The 27,850-nt window shown below is 41.7% G+C and overlaps 1 protein-coding gene across 2 annotated transcripts in view; it reads left to right on the forward strand.

Moving 5' to 3' along the window:
* LOC139394483 (ATP-binding cassette sub-family C member 12-like) overlaps positions 1-27,850 on the forward strand; it is a 95,575-nt gene that overhangs the window by 24,921 nt on the left and 42,804 nt on the right. For both annotated transcript variants that reach the window (XR_011629827.1, XM_071142557.1), the window contains exons 6-12: positions 4,017-4,165; positions 5,651-5,758; positions 6,504-6,752; positions 8,856-8,927; positions 9,117-9,241; positions 20,368-20,440; positions 22,146-22,349. Coding sequence is in view for 1 of the 2 variants with exons in the window: in XM_071142557.1 (XP_070998658.1) it covers positions 4,017-4,165; positions 5,651-5,758; positions 6,504-6,752; positions 8,856-8,927; positions 9,117-9,241; positions 20,368-20,440; positions 22,146-22,349 (980 nt within the window). In the remaining variant the exon portion in view is untranslated. The remainder of the gene's footprint in view (positions 1-4,016; positions 4,166-5,650; positions 5,759-6,503; positions 6,753-8,855; positions 8,928-9,116; positions 9,242-20,367; positions 20,441-22,145; positions 22,350-27,850) is intronic.

A 27,850-nucleotide genomic window follows, 5' to 3' on the forward strand; every position in this document is an offset into this window, starting at 1 on the left:
ATATTATTAGAGTTCTATAGTCACTGTACATACTAGTATATTATTAGAGTTCTATATTATTAGAGTTCTATAGTCACTGTACATACTAGTATATTATTAGAGTTCTATAGTCACTGTACATACTAGTATATTAATATAGTTCTATAGTCACTGTACATACTAGTATATTATTAGAGTTCTATAGTCACTGTACATACTAGTATATTAATATAGTTCTATAGTCACTGTACATACTAGTATATTATTAGAGTTCTATATTATTAGAGTTCTATAGTCACTGTACATACTAGTATATTATTAGAGTTCTATAGTCACTGTACATACTAGTATATTATTAGAGTTCTATAGTCACTGTACATACTAGTATATTATTAGAGTTCTATATTATTAGAGTTCTATAGTCACTGTACATACTTGTATATTATTAGAGTTCTATAGTCACTGTACATACTAGTATATTATTAGAGTTCTATAGTCACTGTACATACTAGTATATTAATATAGTTCTATAGTCACTGTACATACTAGTATATTATTAGAGTTCTATAGTCACTGTACATACTAGTATATTATTAGAGTTCTATAGTCACTGTACATACTAGTATATTACTAGAGTTCTATAGTCACTGTACATACTAGTATATTATTAGAGTTCTATAGTCACTGTATATACTAGTATATTATTAGAGTTCTATATTATTAGAGTTCTATAGTCACTGTACATACTAGTACATTATTAGAGTTCTATATTATTAGAGTTCTGTAGTCACTGTACATACTAGTATATTATTAGAGTTCTATAGTCACTGTACATACTAGTATATTACTAGAGTTCTATAGTCACTGTACATACTAGTATATTTTTAGAGTTCTATAGTCACTGTATATACTAGTATATTATTAGAGTTCTATAGTCAATGTACATACTAGTATATTATTAGAGTTCTATATTATTAGAGTTCTATAGTCACTGTACTAACTAGTATATTATTAGAGTTCTATAGTCACTGTACATACTAGTATATTAATATAGTTCTATAGTCACTGTACATACTAGTATATTATTAGAGTTCTATAGTCACTGTACATACTAGTATATTATTAGAGTTCTATAGTCACTGTACATACTAGTATATTATTATAGTTCTATAGTCACTGTACATACTAGTATATTATTAGAGTTCTATATTATTAGAGTTCTATAGTCACAGTACATACTAGTATATCATTAGAGTTCTATAGTCACTGTACATGCTAGTATATTATTAGAGTTCTATATTATTAGAGTTCTATAGTCACTGTACATACTAGTACATTTTTAGAGTTCTATATTATTAGAGTTCTGTAGTCACTGTACATACTAGTATATTATTAGAGTTCTATAGTCACTGTACATACTAGTATATTACTAGAGTTCTATAGTCACTGTACATACTAGTATATTAGAGTTCTATAGTCACTGTATATACTAGTATATTATTAGAGTTCTATAGTCACTGTACATACTAGTATATTATTAGAGTTCTATATTATTAGAGTTCTATAGTCACTGTACTAACTAGTATATTATTAGAGTTCTATAGTCACTGTATATACTAGTATATTAATATAGTTCTATAGTCACTGTACATACTAGTATATTATTAGAGTTCTATAGTCACTGTACATACTAGTATATTATTAGAGTTCTATATTATTAGAGTTCTATAGTCACTGTACATACTAGTATATTATTAGAGTTCTATAGTCACTGTACATACTAGTATATTACTAGAGTTCTATAGTCACTGTATATACCAGTATATTAATATAGTTCTATAGTCACTGTACATACTAGTATATTATTAGAGTTCTATACTATTAGAGTTCTATATTATTATAGTTCTATAGTCACTGTACATACTAGTATATTATTAGAGTTCTATATTATTAGAGTTCTATATTATTAGAGTTCTATAGTCACTGTACATACTAGTATATTAATATAGTTCTATAGTCACTGTATATACTAGTATATTATTAGAGTTCTATAGTCACTGTACATACTAGTATATTATTAGAGTTCTATAGTCACTGTACATACTAGTATATTAATATAGTTCTATAGTCACTGTATATACTAGTATATTATTAGAGTTCTATAGTCACAGTACATACTAGTATATTATTAGAGTTCTATAGTCACTGTACATACTAGTATATTAATATAGTTCTATAGTCACTGTACATACTAGTGTATTATTAGAGTTCTATATTATTAGAGTTCTATAGTCACTGTACATACTAGTATATTATTAGAGTTCTATATTATTAGAGTTCTATAGTCACTGTACATACTAGTATATTATTAGAGTTCTATAGTCACTGTACATACTAGTATATTATTAGAGTTCTATATTATTAGAGTTCTATAGTCACTGTACATACTAGTATATTATTAGAGTTCTATAGTCACTGTACATACTAGTATATTATTAGAGTTCTATAGTCACTGTACATACTAGTATATTAATATAGTTCTATAGTCACTGTACATACTAGTATATTATTAGAGTTCTATATTATTAGAGTTCTATAGTCACTGTACATACTAGTATATTATTAGAGTTCTATATTATTAGAGTTCTATAGTCACTGTACATACTAGTATATTATTAGAGTTCTATAGTCACTGTACATACTAGTATATTATTAGAGTTCTATAGTCACTGTACATACTAGTATATTATTAGAGTTCTATATTATTAGAGTTCTATAGTCACTGTACATACTAGTATATTATTAGAGTTCTATATTATTAGAGTTCTATAGTCACTGTACATACTAGTATATTATTAGAGTTCTATAGTCACTGTACATACTAGTATATTATTAGAGTTCTATAGTCACTGTACATACTAGTATATTATTAGAGTTCTATAGTCACTGTATATACTAGTATATTATTAGAGTTCTATAGTCACTGTATATACTAGTATATTATTAGAGTTCTATAGTCACTGTACATACTAGTGTATTATTAGAGTTCTATATTATTAGAGTTCTATAGTCACTGTACATACTAGTATATTATTAGAGTTCTATATTATTAGAGTTCTATAGTCACTGTACATACTAGTATATTATTAGAGTTCTATAGTCACTGTACATACTAGTATATTATTAGAGTTCTATATTATTAGAGTTCTATAGTCACTGTACATACTAGTATATTATTAGAGTTCTATAGTCACTGTACATACTAGTATATTATTAGAGTTCTATAGTCACTGTACATACTAGTATATTAATATAGTTCTATAGTCACTGTACATACTAGTATATTATTAGAGTTCTATATTATTAGAGTTCTATAGTCACTGTACATACTAGTATATTATTAGAGTTCTATATTATTAGAGTTCTATAGTCACTGTACATACTAGTATATTATTAGAGTTCTATAGTCACTGTACATACTAGTATATTATTAGAGTTCTATAGTCACTGTACATACTAGTATATTATTAGAGTTCTATATTATTAGAGTTCTATAGTCACTGTACATACTAGTATATTATTAGAGTTCTATATTATTAGAGTTCTATAGTCACTGTACATACTAGTATATTATTAGAGTTCTATAGTCACTGTACATACTAGTATATTATTAGAGTTCTATAGTCACTGTACATACTAGTATATTATTAGAGTTCTATAGTCACTGTATATACTAGTATATTATTAGAGTTCTATAGTCACTGTATATACTAGTATATTATTAGAGTTCTATAGTCACTGTACATACTAGTATATTATTAGAGTTCTATAGTCACTGTACATACTAGTATATTATTAGAGTTCTAGAGTCACTGTACCTACTAGTATATTATTAGAGTTCTAGAACATTTGGTATAAATCTTTACTAGAGCGTTGTTTACAGTGTATACAGTGTGTTTGGATATAGTGCCATATAAAGGGAATAGGGATCCATTTTGGACACATTCCATATCTGCCGTCCTGTGTTTCCCCATCAGACATCAGGAAGAATGAGAAGCAGCTGCTGGAGATGGCTGGCTACATCCAGAGTATCAACTCCTCCATCACAACCATCATCCCCACCCTGGCAACCATCCTCACCTTCGTAGTCCACACCCTGATGGGCCTGCCCCTAAGCTCCTCGGAAGTGAGTAGTATACCTAATGCCTAGTCCTAATGCCTAGTCCTAATGCCTAGTCCTAATACCTAGACCTAATACCTAGACCTAATACCTAGACCTAATGCCTAGTCCAAATACCTTGTCCAAATACCTTGTCCTAATGCCTAGTCCTAATACCTAGTCCTAATACCTTGTCCTAATACCTTGTCCTAATACCTTGTCCTAATACCTAGACCTAATACATAGACCTAATTCCTAGTCCTAATATCTAGATCTAATACCTAGTCCTAATACCTAGTCTTACTACCTTGTCCTAATACCTAATCCTAATACCTAGACCTAATACATAGACCTAATACCTAGACCTAATACCTAGACCTAATACCTAGACCTAATACCTAGACCTAATACCTAGACCTAATACCTAGACCTAATACCTAGACCTAATACCTAGTCCTAATGCCTAGTCCTAATACCTAGTCCTAATACATAGACCTAATGCCTAATCCAAATGCCTAGACCTAATACCTAGTCCTAAAACCTAGTCCTAATACCTAGTCCTAATACCTAGTCCTAATACCTAGTCCTAATACCTAGTCCTAGTCCTAATACCTAGTCCTAATACCTAGACCTAGTCCTAATACCTAGTCCTAATACCTAGACCTAGTCCTAATACCTAGTCCTAATACCTAGTCCTAATACCTGGTCCTAATACCTGGTCCTAATACCTGGTCCTAATACCTGGTCCTAATACCTGGTCCTAATACCTGGTCCTAATACCTGGTCCTAATACCTGGTCCTAATACCTAGTCCTAATACCTAGTCCTAATACCTAGTCCTAATACCTAGTCCTAATACCTAGTCCTAATACCTAGTCCTAATACCTAGTCCTAATACCTAGACCTAATACCTAGTCCAAGTCCTAATACCTAGTCCTAATACCTAATACCTGGTCCTAATACCTGGTCCTAATACCTGGTCCTAGTCCTAATACCTAGACCTAGTCCTAATACCTAGTCCTAATACCTAGACCTAGTCCTAATACCTAGACCTAATACCTGGTCCCAATACCTAGACCTAGTCCTAATACCTAGACCTAGTCTTAATACCTAGTCCTAATACCTAGACCTAGTCCTAATACCTAGACCTAATACCTAGACCTAGTCCTAATACCTAGACCTAGTCCTAATACCTAGTCCTAATACCTGGTCCTAATACCTGGTCCTAATACCTGGTCCTAATACCTGGTCCTAATACCTGGTCCTAATACCTGGTCCTAATACCTAATCGCCATCTTGTTTTTACCAGGCTGTTACCCTAATCGCCATCTTGTTTTTACCAGGCTGTTACCCTAATCGTCATCTTGTTTTTACCAGGCTGTTACCCTAATCGCCATCTTGTTTTTACCAGGCTGTTACCATAATCGTCATCTTGTTTTTACCAGGCTGTTACCCTAATCGCCATCTTGTTTTTACCAGGCTGTTACCATAATCGCCATCTTGTTTTTACCAGGCTTTTACCACAATCGCCATCTTTAACTCCATGCGATTCTCCCTGGGTTTGCTGCCGTTCTCTGTCAAAGCCATAGCCGAGGGACTGGTATCGCTAGCCCGGCTAAAGGTGAGCCTCCTCTCCTTTAAAACATGATCAATAATCAACTTCATCCTCTTACTGTATATCATGAAGCACATGTGTCCTAAGCATTTCTGTTATCAGTCTCTTTGTAGCATGAAGATAAGCTCTGTGTGTTTACTGTGTGTGTGTGTGTTTACTGTGTGTGTGTGCTTACTGTGTGTGTGTGGGGGTTTGTGTACTTTGTATGTGTCTAAATCTACATGTTTACATTTGTGATTATTTGTGTGTGTGTGTGTGTGTGCCTGCGTGTGTGCCTGCGTGTGTGGGGGGTGGGGGGGGTGTATGTGTTTGTGTGTGTGTGTGTGTGTGCCTGCTTGTGTGTGTATGTGTGTGTGGGCGGGGGGGGGGGGGGGGGGGTTGTGTATATGTGTATGCATGCGTGTGTGTGTGTGGGGGGTGTATGTGGGTGTGTGCGTGCCTGCGCATGTGTGTGCCTGCTTGTGTGTGTGTGGGGGGTTGTGCATGTGTGTGTGTGCGTGCGTGTGCGTGTCCACTCTGTGTGTGTGTGTGTGGGGGGTGGGGGGGGGGGTTGTGTATGTGTGTGTGCGTGTCCACTCTGTGTGGGGGGGGGGGTTGTGTATGTGTGTGTGTGTGCGTGTTCACTCTGTGTGTGGGGGGGAGGGGGGTTGTGTATGTGTGTGTGCGTGTGTGTGTGTGTGTGCGTGTCCACTCTCTGTGTGTGTGTGTGCGTGTGCGTGTGCGTGTCCACTCTCTGTGTGTGTGTGTGTAGAAACTGCTGATGACACAGAACCCAGACTCGTACCTGGTCCAGAGACATGGGTCCTCCTCGGCCCTGGTCATGGAGAAGGCAACATTCACCTGGGCCAGGCCTGAAGGACAGACAACCACTACGGCACCAGGCACCACAGCCTCTCTGAACGGAGAGAAGGTGGAACCACAGGGCCAGAATGGGACTCACACACCGGGCAAGACCGAGGCCAAGCCCACCCTGAGAAACATCTCCTTCAACCTGCCTAAGGTAGGTGCTGGTTGGGGTTAGATAGGGCTTATGATTGGGTGAGATGAGGTCTGGGTTAGATAGGGCTTTTGATTAGGTGAGATGGGGTGAGCGGGGTCTGGGTTAGATAGGGCTTTTGATTGGGTGAGATGGGGTGAGTGGGGTCTGGGTTAGATAGGGCTTTTGATTGGGTTAGATGGGGTGAGATGAGGTCTGGGTTAGATAGGGCTTTTGATTAGGTGAGATGGGGTGAGCGGGGTCTGGGTTAGATACGGCTTTTGATTGGGTTAGATGGGGTCTGGGTTAGATAGGGCTTTTGATTGGGTTAGATGGGGTGAGTGGGGTCTGGGTTAGATAGGGCTTTTGATTGGGTGAGATGGGGTCTGGGTTATATAGGGCTTTTGATTGGGTGAGATGAGGTCTGGGTTAGATAGAGATTTTGATTGGGTTAGATGGGGTGAGTGGGGTCTGGGTTAGATAGGGCTTTTGATTGGGTGAGATGAGGTCTGGGTTAGATAGGGCTTTTGATTGGGTTAGATGGGGTGAGTGGGGTCTGGGTTAGATAGAGCTTTTGATTGGGTGAGATGGGGTCTGGGTTAGATAGGGCTTTTGATTGGGTTAGATGGGGTGAGTGGGGTCTGGGTTAGATAGGGCTTTTGATTGGGTGAGATGGGGTGAGTGGGGTCTGGGTTAGATAGGGCTTTTGATTGGGTGAGATGGGGTGAGTGGGGTCTGGGTTAGATAGGGCTTTTGATTGGGTGAGATGGGGTGATTGGGGTCTGGGTTAGATAGGGCTTTTGATTGGGTGAGATGGGGTCTGGGTTAGATAGGGCTTTTGATTGGGTGAGATGGGGTCTGGGTTAGATAGGGCTTTTGATTGGGTTAGATGGGGTCTGGGTTAGATAGGGCTTTTGATTGGGTTAGATGGGGTCTGGGTTAGATAGGGCTTTTGATTGGGTTAGATGGGGTGAGTGGGGTCTGGGTTAGATAGGGCTTTTGATTGGGTGAGATGAGGTCTGGGTTAGATAGAGATTTTGATTGGGTTAGATGGGGTGAGTGGGGTCTGGGTTAGATAGGGCTTTTGATTGGGTGAGATGAGGTCTGGGTTAGATAGGGCTTTTGATTGGGTTAGATGGGGTGAGTGGGGTCTGGGTTAGATAGGGCTTTTGATTGGGTTAGATGGGGTGAGTGGGGTCTGGGTTAGATAGGGCTTTTGATTGGGTGAGATGGGGTGAGTGGGGTCTGGGTTAGATAGGGCTTTTGATTGGGTGAGATGGGGTGAGTGGGGTCTGGGTTAGATAGGGCTTTTGATTGGGTGAGATGGGGTGAGTGGGGTCTGGGTTAGATAGGGCTTTTGATTGGGTGAGATGGGGTCTGGGTTAGATAGGGCTTTTGATTGGGTGAGATGGGGTCTGGGTTAGATAGGGCTTTTGATTGGGTGAGATAGGGTGAGTGGGGTCTGGGTTAGATAGGGCTTTTGATTGGGTGAGATGGGGTGATTGGGGTCTGGGTTAGATAGGGCTTTTGATTGGGTTAGATGGGGTGAGTGGGGTCTGGGTTAGATAGGGCTTTTGATTGGGTGAGATGGGGTCTGGGTTAGAAAGGGCTTTTGATTGGGTGAGATCGGGTGAGTGCGGTCTGGGTTAGGTGGGGTAAGCAGGGGTCAGAGTTAAGATAAGGTAAGCAGGGGTCAGAGTTAGATGAGGTAAGCAGGGGTCAGAGTCAGATGAGGTAAGCAGGGGTCAGAGTTAGATGAGGTAAGCCGGGGTCAGAGTTAGATGAGGTAAGCCGGGGTCAGAGTTAGATGAGGTAAGCCGGGGTCAGAGTTAGATGAGGTAAGCCGGGGTCAGAGTTAGATGAGGTAAGCAGGGGTCAGAGTTAGATGAGGTAAGCAGGGGTCAGAGTTAGATGAGGTAAGCAGCGGTCAGAGTTAGAGGAGGTAAGCAGCGGTCAGAGTTAGAGGAGGTAAGCAGCGGTCAGAGTTAGAGGAGGTAAGCAGCGGTCAGAGTTAGATGAGGTAAGCAGGGGTCGGAGTTAGATGAGGTAAGCAGGGGTCAGAGTTAGATGAGGTAAGCAGGGGTCGGAGTTATGTGATTGATTACTGATGACTGTTTGCCTTTTTAGGGAAACCTGCTTGGTATCTGTGGCAACGTGGGAAGTGGGAAGACATCGCTGATATCGAGCATCTTAGAACAGGTTTGCTTCAAAGTGTTTGTTACCACTTATCAGTTAAATGTTCACGTATACAAACAATACATGCCACATAGAATAAAGGCATCACTATGACTGAAAATTGGCAGACATGGTCAAATGAATGGTCTCATCCAAAGATTCTTCCAGAAAGTGTATTAAGTAATGTTTTGCGTTGCGTGATATGTTCCTCAGATGCACCTGCAGCATGGTTCAGTCACAGCAGACGGAGAGTTTGCCTACGTTTCCCAGCAGGCCTGGATCTTCCACGGTACGGTCCAAGACAATATCTTGATGGGGGAACCCTTCAACCAGACCAGGTAGTGTTACTGTTACTGTTCTCCTATACTTTACCTGGCCAGGTAATGTTACTGTGGTCTGTTCTCCTTTACTTTACCTGGCCAGGTAATGTTACTGTGGTCTGTTCTCCTTTACTTTACCTGGCCAGGTAATGTTACTGTAGTCTGTTCTCCTTTACTTTACCTGGCCAGGTAATGTTACTCTGGTCTGTTCTCCTTTACTTTACCTGGCCAGGTAATGTTACTCTGGTCTGTTCTCCTTTACTTTACCTGGCCAGGTAATGTTACTGTGGTCTGTTCTCCTTTACTTTACCTGGCCAGGTAATGTTACTGTGGTCTGTTCTCCTTTACTTTACCTGGCCAGGTAATGTTACTGTGGTCTGTTCTCCTTTACTTTACCTGCCAGGTAATGTTACTGTGGTCTGTTCTCTTTTACTTTACCTGCCAGGTAATGTTACTGTGGTCTGTTCTCCTTTACTTTACCTGGCCAGGTAATGTTACTGTGGTCTGTTCTCCTTTACTCTACCTGGCCAGGTAATGTTACTGTGGTCTGTTCTCCTTTACTCTACCTGGCCAGGTAATGTTACTGTGGTCTGTTCTCCTTTACTTTACCTGGCCAGGTAATGTTACTGTGGTCTGTTCTCCTTTACTTTACCTGACCAGGTAATGTTACTGTGGCCTGTTGTTCTCCTTTACTTTACCTGCCAGGTAATGTTACTGTGGTCTGTTCTCCTTTACTTTACCTGCCAGGTAATGTTACTGTGGTCTGTTCTCCTATACTTTACCTGGCCAGGTAATGTTACTGTGGTCTGTTCTCCTTTACTTTACCTGGCCAGGTAATGTTACTGTGGTCTGTTCTCCTTTACTTTACCTGCCAGGTAATGTTACTATGGTCTGTTCTCCTTTACTTTACCTGGCAGGTAATGTTACTGTTCTCCTCACTTTACCTGGCCAGGTAATGTTACTGTGGTCTGTTCTCCTTTACTTTACCTGGCCAGGTAATGTTACTGTGGTCTGTTGTCCTTTACTTTACCTGCCAGGTAATGTTACTGTGGTCTGTTCTCCTTTACTTTACCTGCCAGGTAATGTTACTGTGGTCTGTTCTCCTTTACTTTACCTGGCCAGGTAATGTTACTGTGGTCTGTTCTCCTTTACTTTACCTGGCCAGGTAATGTTACTGTGGTCTGTTCTCCTTTACTTTACCTGGCCAGGTAATGTTACTATGGTCTGTTCTCCTTTACTTTACCTGCCAGGTAATGTTACTGTGGTCTGTTCTCCTTTACTTTACCTGGCCAGGTAATGTTACTATGGTCTGTTCTCCTTTACTTTACCTGGCCAGGTAATGTTACTATGGTCTGTTCTCCTTTACTTTACCTGGCCAGGTAATGTTACTGTGGTCTGTTCTCCTTTACTTTACCTGCCAGGTAATGTTATTGTGGTCTGTTCTCCTTTACTTTACCTGCCAGGTAATGTTACTGTGGTCTGTTCTCCTTTACTTTACCTGGCCAGGTAATGTTACTGTGGTCTGTTCTCCTTTACTCTACCTGGACAGGTAACGTTACTGTGGTCTGTTCTCCTTTACTTTACCTGCCAGGTAATGTTACTGTGGTCTGTTCTCCTTTACTTTACCTGGCCAGGTAATGTTACTGTGGTCTGTTCTCCTTTACTTTAACCTGGCCAGGTAATGTTACTATGGTCTCTGCTCCTTTACTTTACCTGGCCAGGTAATGTTACAATGGTCTGTTCTCCTTTACTTTACCTGGCCAGGTAATGTTACTCTGGTCTGTTCTCCTTTACGTTACCTGGCCAGGTAATGTTACTGTGGTCTGTTCTCCTTTACTTGTCCTGGCCAGGTAATGTTACTGTGGTCTGTTCTCCTTTACTTTACCTGGCCAGGTAATGTTACTGTGGTCTGTTCTCCTTTACTTTACCTGGCCAGGTAATGTTACTGTGGTCTGTTCTCCTTTACTTTACCTGCCAGGTAATGTTACTGTGGTCTGTTCTCCTTTACTTTACCTTCCAGGTAATGTTACTGTGGTCTGTTCTCCTTTACTTTAACCTGGCCAGGTAATGTTACTGTGGTCTGTTCTCCTTTACTTTACCTGCCAGGTAATGTTACTGTGGTCTGTTCTCCTTTACTTTACCTGGCCAGGTAATGTTACTGTGGTCTGTTCTCCTTTACTTTACCTGGCCAGGTAATGTTACTATGGTCTGTTCTCCTTTACTTTACCTGCCAGGTAATGTTACTGTGGTCTGTTCTCCTTTACTTTACCTGGCCAGGTAATGTTACTGTGGTCTGTTCTCCTTTACTTTACCTGGCCAGGTAATGTTACTGTGGTCTGTTCTCCTTTACTTTACCTGCCAGGTAATGTTACTATGGTCTGTTCTCCTTTACTTTACCTGCCAGGTAATGTTACTGTGGTCTGTTCTCCTTTACTTGTCCTGGCCAGGTAATGTTACTGTGGTCTGTTCTCCTTTACTTTACCTGGCCAGGTAATGTTACTGTGGTCTGTTCTCCTTTACTTTACCTGGCCAGGTAATGTTACTGTGGTCTGTTCTCCTTTACTTTACCTGCCAGGTAATGTTACTGTGGTCTGTTCTCCTTTACTTTACCTTCCAGGTAATGTTACTGTGGTCTGTTCTCCTTTACTTTACCTGCCAGGTAATGTTACTGTGGTCTGTTCTCCTTTACTTTACCTGGCCAGGTAATGTTACTGTGGTCTGTTCTCCTTTACTTTACCTGGCCAGGTAATGTTACTGTGGTCTGTTCTCCTTTACTTTACCTGGCCAGGTAATGTTACTGTGGTCTGTTCTCCTTTACTTTACCTGGCCAGGTAATGTTACTGTGGTCTGTTCTCCTTTACCTGGCCAGGTAATGTTACTGTGGTCTGTTCTCCTTTACTTTACCTGGCCAGGTAATGTTACTGTGGTCTGTTCTCCTTTACTTTACCTGGCCAGGTAATGTTACTATGGTCTGTTCTCCTTTACTTTTCCTGCCAGGTAATGTTACTGTGGTCTGTTCTCCTTTACTTTACCTGCCAGGTAATGTTACTCTGGTCTGTTCTCCTTTACTTTACCTGGCCAGGTAATGTTACTGTGATCTGTTCTCCTTTACTTTACCTGCCAGGTAATGTTACTGTGGTCTGTTCTCCTTTACTTTACCTGGCCAGGTAATGTTACTGTGGTCTGTTCTCCTTTACTTTACCTGGCCAGGTAATGTTTCTGTGGTCTGTTCTCCTTTACTTTACCTGGCCAGGTAATGTTACTGTGGTCTGTTCTCCTTTACTTTACCTGCCAGGTAATGTTACTATGGTCTGTTCTCCTTTACTTTACCTGGCCAGGTAATGTTACTGTGGTCTGTTCTCCTTTACTTTAACTGGCCAGGTAATGTTACTATGGTCTGTTCTCCTTTACTTTACCTGGCCAGGTAATGTTACTGTTACTGTTCTCCTTTACTTTACCTGGCCAGGTAATGTTACTGTTCTCCTTCACTTTACCTGGCCAGGTAATGTTACTGTGGTCTGTTCTCCTTTACTTTACCTGGCCAGGTAATGTTACTGTGGTCTGTTCTCCTTTACTTTACCTGCCAGGTAATGTTACTGTGGTCTGTTCTCCTTTACTTTACCTGCCAGGTAATGTTACTGTGGTCTGTTCTCCTTTACTTTACCTGCCAGGTAATGTTACTGTGGTCTGTTCTCCTTTACTTTACCTGGCCAGGTAATGTTACTGTGGTCTGTTCTCATTTACTTTACCTGCTAGGTAATGTTACTGTGGTCTGTTCTCCTTTACTTTACCTGCCAGGTAATGTTATTGTGGTCTGTTCTCCTTTACTTTACCTGCCAGGTAATGTTACTGTGGTCTGTTCTCCTTTACTTTACCTGGCCAGGTAATGTTACTGTGGTCTGTTCTCCTTTACTCTACCTGGACAGGTAACGTTACTGTGGTCTGTTCTCCTTTACTTTACCTGCCAGGTAATGTTACTGTGGTCTGTTCTCCTTTACTTTACCTGGCCAGGTAATGTTACTGTGGTCTGTTCTCCTTTACTTTACCTGCCAGGTAATGTTACTGTGGTCTGTTCTCCTTTACTTTAACCTGGCCAGGTAATGTTACTATGGTCTATTCTCCTTTACATTACCTGGCCAGGTAATGTTACAATGGTCTGTTCTCCTTTACTTTACCTGGCCAGGTAATGTTACTCTGGTCTGTTCTCCTTTACTTTACCTGGCCAGGTAATGTTACTGTGGTCTGTTCTCCTTTACTTGTCCTGGCCAGGTAATGTTACTGTGGTCTGTTCTTCTTTACTTTACCTGGCCAGGTAATGTTACTGTGGTCTGTTCTCCTTTACTTTACCTGGCCAGGTAATGTTACTGTGGTCTGTTCTCCTTTACTTTACCTGCCAGGTAATGTTACTGTGGTCTGTTCTCCTTTACTTTACCTGGCCAGGTAATGTTACTGTGGTCTGTTCTCCTTTACTTTACCTGGCCAGGTAATGTTACTGTGGTCTGTTCTCATTTACTTTACCTGGCCAGGTAATGTTACTGTGGTCTGTTCTCATTTACTTTACCTGGCCAGGTAATGTTACTGTGGTCTGTTCTCCTTTACTTTACCTGGCCAGGTAATGTTACTGTGGTCTGTTCTCCTTTACTTTACCTCGCCAGGTAATGTTACTATGGTCTGTTCTCCTTTACTTTACCTGCCAGGTAATGTTACTGTGGTCTGTTCTCCTTTACTTTACCTGGCCAGGTAATGTTACTATGGTCTGTTCTTCTTTACTTTACCTGGCCAGGTAATGTTACTATGGTCTGTTCTCCTTTACTTTACCTGGCCAGGTAATGTTACTGTGGTCTGTTCTCCTTTACTCTACCTGGCCAGGTAATGTTACTGTGGTCTGTTCTCCTTTACTTTACCTGCCAGGTAATGTTACTATGGTCTGTTCTCCTTTACTTTACCTGCCAGGTAATGTTACTCTGGTCTGTTCTCCTTTACTTTACCTGGCCAGGTAATGTTACTGTGATCTGTTCTCCTTTACTTTACCTGCCAGGTAATGTTACTGTGGTCTGTTCTCCTTTACTTTACCTGGCCAGGTAATGTTACTGTGGTCTGTTCTCCTTTACTTTACCTGGCCAGGTAATGTTACTGTGGTCTGTTCTCCTTTACTTTACCTGGCCAGGTAATGTTACTGTGGTCTGTTCTCCTTTACTTTACCTGACCAGGTAATGTTACTGTGGTCTGTTCTCCTTTACTTTACCTGCCAGGTAATGTTACTATGGTCTGTTCTCCTTTACTTTACCTGGCCAGGTAATGTTACTATGGTCTTTTCTCCTTTACTTTACCTGGCCAGGTAATTTTACTGTGGTCTGTTCTCTTTTACTTTACCTGGCCAGGTAATGTTACTGTTACTGTTCTCCTTTACTTTACCTGGCCAGGTAATGTTACTGTGGTCTGTTCTCCTTTACTTTACCTGGCCAGGTAATGTTACTGTGGTCTGTTCTCCTTTACTTTACCTGGCCAGGTAATGTTACTGTGGTCTGTTCTCCTTTACTTTACCTGGCCAGGTAATGTTACTCTGGTCTGTTCTCCTTTACTTTACCTGCCAGGTAATGTTACTCTGGTCTGTTCTCCTTTACTTTACCTGGCCAGGTAATGTTACTGTGATCTGTTCTCCTTTACTTTACCTGCCAGGTAATGTTACTGTGGTCTGTTCTCCTTTACTTTACCTGGCCAGGTAATGTTACTGTGGTCTGTTCTCCTTTACTTTACCTGGCCAGGTAATGTTACTGTGGTCTGTTCTCCTTTACTTTACCTGGCCAGGTAATGTTACTGTGGTCTGTTCTCCTTTACTTTACCTGACCAGGTAATGTTACTGTGGTCTGTTCTCCTTTACTTTACCTGCCAGGTAATGTTACTATGGTCTGTTCTCCTTTACTTTACCTGGCCAGGTAATGTTACTATGGTCTTTTCTCCTTTACTTTACCTGGCCAGGTAATTTTACTGTGGTCTGTTCTCCTTTACTTTACCTGACCAGGTAATGTTACTGTTACTGTTCTCCTTTACTTTACCTGGCCAGGTAATGTTACTGTGGTCTGTTCTCCTTTACTTTACCTGGCCAGGTAATGTTACTGTGGTCTGTTCTCCTTTACTTTACCTGGCCAGGTAATGTTACTGTGGTCTGTTCTCCTTTACTTTACCTGGCCAGGTAATGTTACTATGGTCTGTTCTCCTTTACTTTACCTGCCAGGTAATGTTACTGTGGTCTGTTCTCCTTTACTTTACCTGCCAGGTAATGTTACTCTGGTCTGTTCTCCTTTACTTTACCTGGCCAGGTAATGTTACTGTGATCTGTTCTCCTTTACTTTACCTGCCAGGTAATGTTACTGTGGTCTGTTCTCCTTTACTTTACCTGGCCAGGTAATGTTACTGTGGTCTGTTCTCCTTTACTTTACCTGGCCAGGTAATGTTACTGTGGTCTGTTCTCCTTTACTTTACCTGGCCAGGTAATGTTACTGTGGTCTGTTCTCCTTTACTTTACCTGACCAGGTAATGTTACTGTGGTCTGTTCTCCTTTACTTTACCTGCCAGGTAATGTTACTATGGTCTGTTCTCCTTTACTTTACCTGGCCAGGTAATGTTACTGTGGTCTGTTCTCCTTTACTTTACCTGGCCAGGTAATGTTACTATGGTCTGTTCTCCTTTACTTTACCTGGCCAGGTAATGTTACTGTTCTCCTTCACTTTACCTGGCCAGGTAATGTTACTGTGGTCTGTTCTCCTTTACTTTACCTGGCCAGGTAATGTTACTGTGGTCTGTTCTCCTTTACTTTACCTGCCAGGTAATGTTACTGTGGTCTGTTCTCCTTTACTTTACCTGCCAGGTAATGTTACTGTGGTCTGTTCTCCTTTACTTTACCTGCCAGGTAATGTTACTGTGGTCTGTTCTCCTTTACTTTACCTGCCAGGTAATGTTACTGTGGTCTGTTCTCCTTTACTTTACCTGGCCAGGTAATGTTACTGTGGTCTGTTCTCCTTTACTTTACCTGCCAGGTAATGTTACTGTGGTCTGTTCTCCTTTACTTTACCTGCCAGGTAATGTTGTTGTGGTCTGTTCTCCTTTACTTTACCTGCCAGGTAATGTTACTGTGGTCTGTTCTCCTTTACTTTACCTGGCCAGGTAATGTTACTGTGGTCTGTTCTCCTTTACTCTACCTGGACAGGTAACGTTACTGTGGTCTGTTCTCCTTTACTTTACCTGCCAGGTAATGTTACTGTGGTCTGTTCTCCTTTACTTTACCTGGCCAGGTAATGTTACTGTGGTCTGTTCTCCTTTACTTTACCTGGCCAGGTAATGTTACTGTGGTCTGTTCTCCTTTACTTTACCTGACCAGGTAATGTTACTGTGGTCTGTTCTCCTTTACTTTACCTGCCAGGTAATGTTACTATGGTCTGTTCTCCTTTACTTTACCTGGCCAGGTAATGTTACTGTGGTCTGTTCTCCTTTACTTTACCTGGCCAGGTAATGTTACTATGGTCTGTTCTCCTTTACTTTACCTGGCCAGGTAATGTTACTGTTCTCCTTCACTTTACCTGGCCAGGTAATGTTACTGTGGTCTGTTCTCCTTTACTTTACCTGGCCAGGTAATGTTACTGTGGTCTGTTCTCCTTTACTTTACCTGCCAGGTAATGTTACTGTGGTCTGTTCTCCTTTACTTTACCTGCCAGGTAATGTTACTGTGGTCTGTTCTCCTTTACTTTACCTGCCAGGTAATGTTACTGTGGTCTGTTCTCCTTTACTTTACCTGCCAGGTAATGTTACTGTGGTCTGTTCTCCTTTACTTTACCTGGCCAGGTAATGTTACTGTGGTCTGTTCTCCTTTACTTTACCTGCCAGGTAATGTTACTGTGGTCTGTTCTCCTTTACTTTACCTGCCAGGTAATGTTGTTGTGGTCTGTTCTCCTTTACTTTACCTGCCAGGTAATGTTACTGTGGTCTGTTCTCCTTTACTTTACCTGGCCAGGTAATGTTACTGTGGTCTGTTCTCCTTTACTCTACCTGGACAGGTAACGTTACTGTGGTCTGTTCTCCTTTACTTTACCTGCCAGGTAATGTTACTGTGGTCTGTTCTCCTTTACTTTACCTGGCCAGGTAATGTTACTGTGGTCTGTTCTCCTTTACTTTAACCTGGCCAGGTAATGTTACTATGGTCTATTCTCCTTTACTTTACCTGGCCAGGTAATGTTACAATGGTCTGTTCTCCTTTACTTTACCTGGCCAGGTAATGTTACTCTGGTCTGTTCTCCTTTACTTGACCTTGCCAGGTAATGTTACTCTGGTCTGTTCTCCTTTACTTTACCTGGCCAGGTAATGTTACTGTGATCTGTTCTCCTTTACTTTACCTGCCAGGTAATGTTACTGTGGTCTGTTCTCCTTTACTTTACCTGGCCAGGTAATGTTACTGTGGTCTGTTCTCCTTTACTTTACCTGCCAGGTAATGTTACTGTGGTCTGTTCTCCTTTACTTTACCTTCCAGGTAATGTTACTGTGGTCTGTTCTCCTTTACTTTACCTGGCCAGGTAATGTTACTGTGGTCTGTTCTCCTTTACTTTACCTGGCCAGGTAATGTTACTATGGTCTGTTCTCCTTTACTTTACCTGCCAGGTAATGTTACTGTGGTCTGTTCTCCTTTACTTTACCTGGCCAGGTAATGTTACTATGGTCTGTTCTCCTTTACTTTACCTGGCCAGGTAATGTTACTATGGTCTGTTCTCCTTTACTTTACCTGGCCAGGTAATGTTACTGTGGTCTGTTCTCCTTTACTTTACCTGCCAGGTAATGTTACTCTGGTCTGTTCTCCTTTACTTTACCTGGCCAGGTAATGTTACTGTGATCTGTTCTCCTTTACTTTACCTGCCAGGTAATGTTACTGTGGTCTGTTCTCCTTTACTTTACCTGGCCAGGTAATGTTACTGTGGTCTGTTCTCCTTTACTTTACCTGGCCAGGTAATGTTACTGTGGTCTGTTCTCCTTTACTTTACCTGGCCAGGTAATGTTACTGTGGTCTGTTCTCCTTTACTTTACCTGACCAGGTAATGTTACTGTGGTCTGTTCTCCTTTACTTTACCTGCCAGGTAATGTTACTATGGTCTGTTCTCCTTTACTTTACCTGGCCAGGTAATGTTACCGTGGTCTGTTCTCCTTTACTTTACCTGGCCAGGTAATGTTACTGTGATCTGTTCTCCTTTACTTTAACCTGGCCAGGTAATGTTACTGTGGTCTGTTCTCCTTTACTTTACCTGCCAGGTAATGTTACTCTGGTCTGTTCTCCTTTACTTTACCTGGCCAGGTAATGTTACTGTGGTCTGTTCTCCTTTACTTTACCTGGCCAGATAATGTTACTGTGGTCTGTTCTCCTTTACTTTACCTGGCCAGGTAATGTTACTGTGGTCTGTTCTCCTTTACTTTACCTGGCCAGGTAATGTTACTGTGGTCTGTTCTCCTTTACTTTACCTGGCCAGGTAATGTTACTGTGGTCTGTTCTCCTTTACTTTACCTGGCCAGGTAATGCTACTCTGGTCTGTTCTCCTTTACTTTACCTGCCAGGTAATGTTACTGTGGTCTGTTCTCCTTTACTTTACCTGGCCAGGTAATGTTACTGTGGTCTGTTCTCCTTTACTTTACCTGACCAGGTAATGTTACTCTGGTCTGTTCTCCTTTACTTCCCTGGCCAGGTAATGTTACTATGGTCTTTTCTCCTTTACTTTACCTGGCCAGGTAATTTTACTGTGGTCTGTTCTCCTTTACTTTACCTGGCCAGGTAATGTTACTGTTACTGTTCTCCTTTACTTTACCTGGCCAGGTAATGTTACTGTGGTCTGTTCTCCTTTACTTTACCTGGCCAGGTAATGTTACTGTGGTCTGTTCTCCTTTACTTTACCTGGCCAGGTAATGTTACTGTGGTCTGTTCTCCTTTACTTTACCTGGCCAGGTAATGCTACTGTGGTCTGTTCTCCTTTACTTTAGCTGGCCAGGTAATGTTACTGTGGTCTGTTCTCCTTTACTTTACCTGCCAGGCAATTGTCACAATCGTCATAGTGAGGAGACCAAAGAGCAGCGTGGTGTGAATACGTACTTTTAAAGAGTGACAAAAAACACGAAGTACACTAAACAAACAAACAAACAAACAAACAAGACCGCTATCGAAACTGAGTGCTAACATGCAACATCACATAGATGTTATAATATCACATCCCTGATAATCCATGTTGTTCACCAGATAGAATCCCTGATAACCATGTTGTTCTCCTGAATGAATCCCTGATAACCATGTTGTTCTCCTTAATGAATCCCTGATAACCATGTTGTTCTCCTGAATGAATCCCAGATAACCCATGTTGTTCTCCTGAATTAATGAATCCCTGATAACCATGTTGTTCTCCTGAATGAATGAATCCCTGATAACCATGTTGTTCTCCAGAATGAATGAATCCCTGATAACCCATGTTGTTCTCCTGAATGAATCCCTGATAACCATGTTGTTCTCCTGAATGAATCCCTGATAACCATGTTGTTCTCCTGAATGAATCCCTGATAATCATGTTGTTCTCCTGAATGAATCCCTGATAACCATGTTGTTCTCCTGAATGAATGAATCCCTGATAACCATGTTGTTCTCCTGAATGAATGAATCCCTGATAACCATGTTGTTCTCCTGAATGAATGAATCCCTGATAACCATGTTGTTCTCCTGAATGAATGAATCCCTGATAACCATGTTGTTCTCCTGAATGAATGAATCCCTGATAACCATGTTGTTCTCCTGAATGAATGAATCACTGATAACCATGTTGTTCTCCTGAATGAATCCCTGATAACCATGTTGTTCTCCTGAATGAATCCCTGATAACCATGTTGTTCTCCAGAATGAATGAATCCCTGATAACCATGTTGTTCTCCTGAATGAATCCCTGATAACCATGTTGTTCTCCTGAATGAATGAATCCCTGATAATCATGTTGTTCCTCTGAATGAATGAATCCCTGATTACCCATGTTGTTCTCCTGAATGAATCCCTGATAACCATGCTGTTCTCCTGAATGAATGAATGAATGTCTTAATGTCTTAATAATTATTGCACATTTTTGTATTTCGTAAAGGTATGACAAAGTCATCAGTGCCTGTAGCCTGATACCAGATCTGGCTATTCTTCCCTATGGCGATAAAACTGAGGTAAGGGCTCACGTATATCCAGGGTTTGAGTCGTTCAGTTGATTCTTGAGCTCAGAACGTCTTTTGACTTTCAAATAACGACCCGAACCTGGACGCTACCGACTGGGTTTTCTCTGTAGATAGATGAACAGGGCCCGAACCTGGACGCTACCGACTGGGTTTTCTCTGTAGATAGATGAACAGGGCCCAGACCCAGACGCTACCAACTAGGTTTTCTCTGTAGATAGATGAACAGGGCCCAGACCCAGACGCTACCAACTAGGTTTTCTCTGTAGATAGATGAATAGGGCCCAAACCCAGACGCTACCGACTGGGTTTTCTCTGTAGATAGATGAACAGGGCCCGAACCTGGACGCTACCGACTGGGTTTTCTCTGTAGATAGATGAACAGGGCCCAGACCCAGACGCTACCGACTAGGTTTTCTCTGTAGATAGATGAACAGGGCCCAGACCCAGACGCTACCGACTAGGTTTTCTCTGTAGATAGATGAACAGGGCCCAGACCCAGACGCTACCAACTAGGTTTTCTCTGTAGATAGATGAATAGGGCCCAAACCCAGACGCTACCGACTGGGTTTTCTCTGTAGATAGATGAACAGGGCCCGAACCTGGACGCTACCGACTGGGTTTTCTCTGTAGATAGATGAACAGGGCCCAGACCCAGACGCTACCAACTAGGTTTTCTCTGTAGATAGATGAACAGGGCCCAGACCCTGACGCTACCAACTAGGTTTTCTCTGTAGATAGATGAATAGGGCCCAAACCCGGACGCTACCGACTGGGTTTTCTCTGTAGATAGATGAACAGGGCCCGAACCTGGACGCTACCGACTGGGTTTTCTCTGTAGATAGATGAACAGGGCCCAAACCTGGACGCTACCGACTGGGTTTTCTCTGTAGATAGATGAACAGGGCCCAGACCCAGACGCTACCGACTAGGTTTTCTCTGTGGATAGATGAACAGGGCCAAAACCCGGACGCTACCGACTGGGTTTTCTCTGTAGATAGATGAACAGGGCCCGAACCTGGACGCTACCGACTGGGTTTTCTCTGTAGATAGATGAACAGGGCCCAAACCTGGACGCTACCGACTGGGTTTTCTCTGTAGATAGATGAACAGGGCCCGAACCCGGATGCTACCTACTGGGTTTTCTCTGTAGATAGATGAACAGGGCCCGAACCTGGACGCTACCGACTGGGTTTTCTCTGTAGATAGATGAACAGGGCCCAAACCTGGACGCTACCGACTGGGTTTTCTCTGTAGATAGATGAACAGGGCCCGAACCCGGATGCTACCTACTGGGTTTTCTCTGTAGATAGATGAACAGGGCCCAAACCTGGACGCTACCGACTGGGTTTTCTCTGTAGATAGATGAACAGAGCCGAAACCTAGTCGGTAGCGTCTGGGTTTCTCTGTAGATAGATGAACAGGGCCGAAACCTAGTCGGTAGTGTCTGGGTTTCTCTGTAGATAGATGAACAGGGCTGAAACCTAGTCGGTAGCGTCTGGGTTTCTCTGTAGATAGATGAACAGGGCCGAAACCTAGAGAGCTTGTTTAAGTCTATTATATATATGAGGTCCTGTAGATAGGTGAGTGATGTCTGAACCTGTTCTGTTCTGACTGGGTTGTATTGCTGGTTCTGTAGATAGGTGAGTGATGTCTGAACCTGTTCTGGTCTGACTGGGTTGTATTGCTGGTTCTGTAGATAGGTGAGCGAGGCCTGAACCTGTCTGGGGGTCAGAAGCAGAGGATCAGTCTGGCCAGAGCGGTCTACTCCAACAAAGACATTATCCTGCTGGACGACCCTCTGTCTGCGGTGGACGCCCACGTAGGGAAACACATCTTTGAGGAGTGTATCAAGAAGACCCTGAAGGGGAAGAGTATTATCCTGGTCACCCATCAACTACAGGTAGGGAGTCACTGCTGGTTACGAGCTTACAGTTACGTTTCCCTTGATTATCTCACTCGTTTAGGAATGTGCAGTCTTTAATTGCATCTTTGTCTTTATATAATTTAAAGACCTTGTAGCCTTGTCACTCTTGGGTGTATTCATGGTGTGTTCAGAACCTAGGGTTGCAAAAACTTCTCCCAGAGTTCACAGGTTATTTTCAGAGTTTCTGTTCTGGAAGGATTCTCGGTGGAAATATAGGAGAGAATAAGGAGCGGGAATCTTTCACCTGGGAATCCTTCGACCAGGAATTATGGAAAAACCGGTAGGAATAAAAAAATATCCAGAGTTTTGCCTCCAGAAACTCCCTAACAACAGGGTGGAGAACCAATCCAATCCAATGTATTGGTCACATGCTTCGTAAAACAACAGGGTGGAGAACCAATCCAATCCAATGTATTGGTCACATGCTTCGTAAAACAACAGGGTGGAGAACCAATCCAATCCAATGTATTGGTCACATGCTTCGTAAAACAACAGGGTGGAGAACCAATCCAATCCAATGTATTGGTCACATGCTTCGTAAAACAACAGGGTAGAGAACCAATCCAATCTATTGGTCACATGCTTCGTAAAACAACAGGGTAGAGAACCAATCCAATCCAATGTATTGGTCACATGCTTCGTAAAACAACAGGGTAGAGAACCAATCCAATCCAATGTATTGGTCACATGCTTCGTAAAACAACAGGGTAGAGAACCAATCCAATGTATTGGTCACATGCTTCGTAAAACAACAGGGTGGAGAACCAATCCAATCCAATGTATTGGTCACATGCTTCGTAAAACAACAGGGTGGAGAACCAATCCAATCCAATGTATTGGTCACATGCTTCGTAAAACAACAGGTGTAGACTAACAGTGAAATGCTGACTTCCCAACAATGCAGAGAACATTTTTAGAAAATTATAGAAGATAATGACATGAGGAATAAATCCACAATGAATAACGATAACATGGCTGTATACACTGGGTACCAGTACTGAGTCAATGGGCAGGGGTACGAGGTCATAACATGGCTGTATTCACTGGGTACCAGTACTGAGTCGATGTGCAGGGGTACGAGGTCATAACATGGCTGTATACACTGGCTACCAGTACTGAGTCAATGTACAGGGGTACGAGGTAATAACATGGCTATATACAGGAAGTACCTGTACTGAGTCAATGTACAGGGGTACGAGGCAATAACATGGCTGTATAATGTACACAGGTACGAGGTAATAACATGGCTGTATACACTGGCTACCAGTACTGAGTCAATGTGCAGGGGTACGAGGTAATAACATGGCTATATACACTGGGTACCAGTACTGAGTCAATGTACAGGGGTACGAGGTAATAACATGGCTATATACAGGAAGTACCAGGTAATAACATGGCTATATACAGGAAGTACCAGGTAATAACATGGCTATATACACTGGGTACCAGTACTGAGTCAATGTTCAGGGGTACGAGGTAATAACATGGCTATACACAGGAAGTACCAGTACTGAGTCAATGTTCAGGGGTACGAGGAAATAACATGGCTATATACAGGAAGTACCAGTACTGAGTCAATGTGCAGGGGTACGAGGTATTAACTTGGCTATATACAGGAAGTACCAGTACTGAGTCAATGTGTAGTGGTACGAGGTAGTTGAGGTAGATGTGTACATATAGGTAGGGATAAAGTGACTAAGCAGGATAGATAATAAACAGTAGCAGCAGTGTATGTGATGAGACAAGAGTTAGTGTAAAAAGGGTCCATGCAGATTGTCCGGGTGGATACAGTATTTGGTTAACTTGACTTTTTTGCAGCCTGAATTTAAAATATAAATACATTTAGCTTGTTTGTTACTGGCCTACACACAATATCCCATAATATCAAAGTAGAGTTATGTTTTTTCTGAATTTTTTACTAATTAATTATAAATTAAAATTGAAATGTCTTGAGTCAATAAGTATTCAATCTCTTTGTTATGGCAAGTCTAAATAAATTCAGGAGTACAAAATGAACTTAACAAATCACATAATAAATTGCATGGACTCTATGTGTGCGAAATAAATGACTAGCTCATCTCCGTACCCCACACATACAATTATCCGCCAGGTCCCTGAATTTCAAACATAGATTCAACCGCAAAGAACAGGTAGTTTTTCCAATGCCTCGTGGAGAACGTCACCTATTGGTAGATGGATAAAAAATAAAATAAAAAAAGCAGACATTGAATTTCCCTTTGAGGTTGGTGAAGTTATTAATTACACTTTGGATGGTGTATCAATACACCCAGTCACTACGAAGATACAGGCATCCTTCCTAACTCAGTTGCCTGAGAGGAAGGAAACCGCTCAGTCACCAATGGTGACTTTAAAACAGTTAGAGTTTCATGGCTGTGATAGGAGAGAACTGAGGATGGATCAACAACATTGTAGTTACTCCACAATACGAACATAATTAACAGAGTGAAAAGAAGGAAGTCTGTACAGAATAAAAATATTCCAAAACATGCCTCCTGTTTGCAACAAGACACTAAACTAATACTGCAAAAAGTAATTCTATTTTTGTCCTGGATACAACGTTTTATGTTTGTGGAAAATCCGGTCTAGAATGTCTGTAGCATTAAGATTTCCCTTCACTGGAACTAAGGGGCTGAAAATCAATCGGCTGCTCGGCCACGGAAACCCATTTCATGAAGCTCCCGACGAACAGTTATTGTGCTGACGTTGCTTCCAGAGGCAGTTTGTAACTCAGTAGTGAGTGTTGCAACCGAGGACAGGTGCTTTTTACGCGCAATGCACTTCAGCACTCGGCGGTCCAGTTCTGTGAGCTTGTGTGGCCTACCACTTCACGGTCGAGCCGTTGTTGCTCCTAGACGTTTCAACTTCACAATAACAGCACTTACCAGTTGGCCGGGGGCAGCTCTAGCAGGGCAGGAATTTTATGAACTGACTTGTTGGAAAGGTGGCATCCTATTGGCGGTGCCACGTTGAAAGCCACTGAGCTCTCCAGTAAGGCTATTTTACTGCCTTTGTCTATGGAGATTGCATGGCTGTGTGCTCGATGTTGTACACCTCTCAGCAGCGAGTGTGGCTGAAATAGCTGAATCCACTGATTTGAAGGTATACAGTGCCTTGCGAAAGTATTCGGCCCCCTTGAACTTTGCGACCTTTTGCCACATTTCAGGCTTCAAACATAAAGATATAAAACTGTATTTTTTTGTGAAGAATCAACAAGTGGGACACAATCATGAAGTGGAACGACATTTATTGGATATTTCAAACTTTAACAAATCAAAAACTGAAAAATTGGGCGTGCAAAATTATTCAGCCCCTTTACTTTCAGTGCAGCAAACTCTCTCCAGAAGTTCAGTGAGGATCTCTGAATGATCCAATGTTGACCTAAATGACTAATGATGATAAATACAATCCACCTGTGTGTAATCAAGTCTCTTTATAAATGCACCTGCACTGTGATAGTCTCAGAGGTCCGTTAAAAGCGCAGAGAGCCTCATGAAGAACAAGGAACACACCAGGCAGGTCCGAGATACTGTTGTGAAGAAGTTTAAAGCCGGATTTGGATACAAAAAGATTTCCCAATCTTTAAACATCCCAAGGAGCACTGTGCAAGCGATAATATTGAAATGGAAGTGTTACGAATCCCTTTTTGGCCCGACAGTCTAGGGGGGATGGTAATGAGACGCGTAACATAACTCATGTAAATTATAATTGTGACAAAGTACGTGTGAACGAAATAACCAGGACAACTGAAATAATACCGTCAAACTCAGGGTTTATTGTAAAACACACGGTAATGGGGGGGAGAGCAGGAAAAGGGGCTGAGCTGGACCCAAGGAAAGAAACAAATATGCAAAAACACCCCTAAGCTAGACTAGCCTATTTCAACAACAGCTAACTAACCAAAAATACAGTGGGTGGTCCACCCAGTTCTAACTAGTGTTTTTAACAAAGTTTACCTACGGGTAGTGTATGCCCATGGGCGACTTGTCTTGGTTTCCCCTTTTCCCACCAGCAACAAACAAACACCATAACCAAAACAATACTCACAGGTGATGACAAAGTGCTATGGAGGTGCTCAAACAAAAGAGAGGTTAATTAATACACAGAGAGCGCGTGCAAAACAGAGGTCTACAAACATGGCATTTACAAAGAGATTAAGCTAGAAATCTATATAGAGCAGAGTTCTACCAGCATGGCATTACAAAGATTGAGCTACTGAAATCTATCAAGAGCAGAGATCTACCAACATGGCATTACAAAAAGATTGAGCTTCTGAACAAACAAATGATGGGGTTTTTAAACCATGGGGAAGGAACTGTGATAGGGTAGGAAACAGGAGGAGGTGTGTCTTCTGATTGATGGGTTGATTGTTGACTGATTGGGGAGTAATGATTTTCACCTGTGAGGGGAGAAGGAGAGAAAAGAAACACACACAGGATACACACAGACACAGGATACCTGTATCCGTAACAGAAAGTAGTATCAGACCACTGCAAATCTACCAAGACCTGGCCGTCCCTCTAAACTTTCAGCTCATACAAGGAGAAGACTGATCAGAGATGCAGCCAAGAGGCCCATGATCACTCTGGATGAACTGCAGAGATCTACAGCTGAGGTGGGAGACTCTGTCCATAGGACAACAATCAGTCGTATATTGCACAAATCTGGCCTTTATGGAAGAGTGGCAAGAAGAAAGCCATTTCTTAAAGATATCCATAAAAAGTGTTGTTTAAAGTTTGCCACAAGCCACCTGGGAGACACACCAAACATGTGGAAGAAGGTGCTCTGGTCAGATGAAACCAAAATTGAACTTTTTGGCAACAATGCAAAACGTTATGTTTGGAGTAAAAGCAACACAGCTGAACACACCATCCCCACTGTCAAACATGGTGGTGGCAGCATCATGGTTTGGGCCTGCTTTTCTTCAGCAGGGACAGGGAAGATGGTTAAAATTGATGGGAAGATGGATGGAGCCAAATACAGGACCATTCTGGAAGAAAACCTGATGGAGTCTGCAAAAGACCTGAGACTGGGACGGAAATTTGTCTTCCAACAAGACAATGATCCAAAACATAAAGCAAAATCTACAATGGAATGGTTCAAAAATAAACATATCCAGGTGTTAGAATGGCCAAGTCAAAGTCCAGACCTGAATCCAATCGAGAATCTGTGGAAAGAACTGAAAACTGCTGTTCACAAATGCTCTCCATCCAACCTCACTGAGCTCGAGCAGTTTTGCAAGGAGGAATGGGAAAAAATTTCAGTCTCTCGATGTGCAAAACTGATAGAGACATACCCCAAGCGACTTACAGCTGTAATCGCAGCAAAAGGTGGCGCTACAAAGTATTAACTTAAGGGGGCTGAATAATTTTGCACGCCCAATTTTTCAGTTTTTGATTTGTTAAAAAAGTTTGAAATATCCAATAAATGTCGTTCCACTTCATGATTGTGTCCCACTT

This window comes from Oncorhynchus clarkii, unplaced genomic scaffold, assembly GCF_045791955.1.
Source record: "Oncorhynchus clarkii lewisi isolate Uvic-CL-2024 unplaced genomic scaffold, UVic_Ocla_1.0 unplaced_contig_11132_pilon_pilon, whole genome shotgun sequence".
NCBI lineage: Eukaryota > Metazoa > Chordata > Actinopteri > Salmoniformes > Salmonidae > Oncorhynchus > Oncorhynchus clarkii.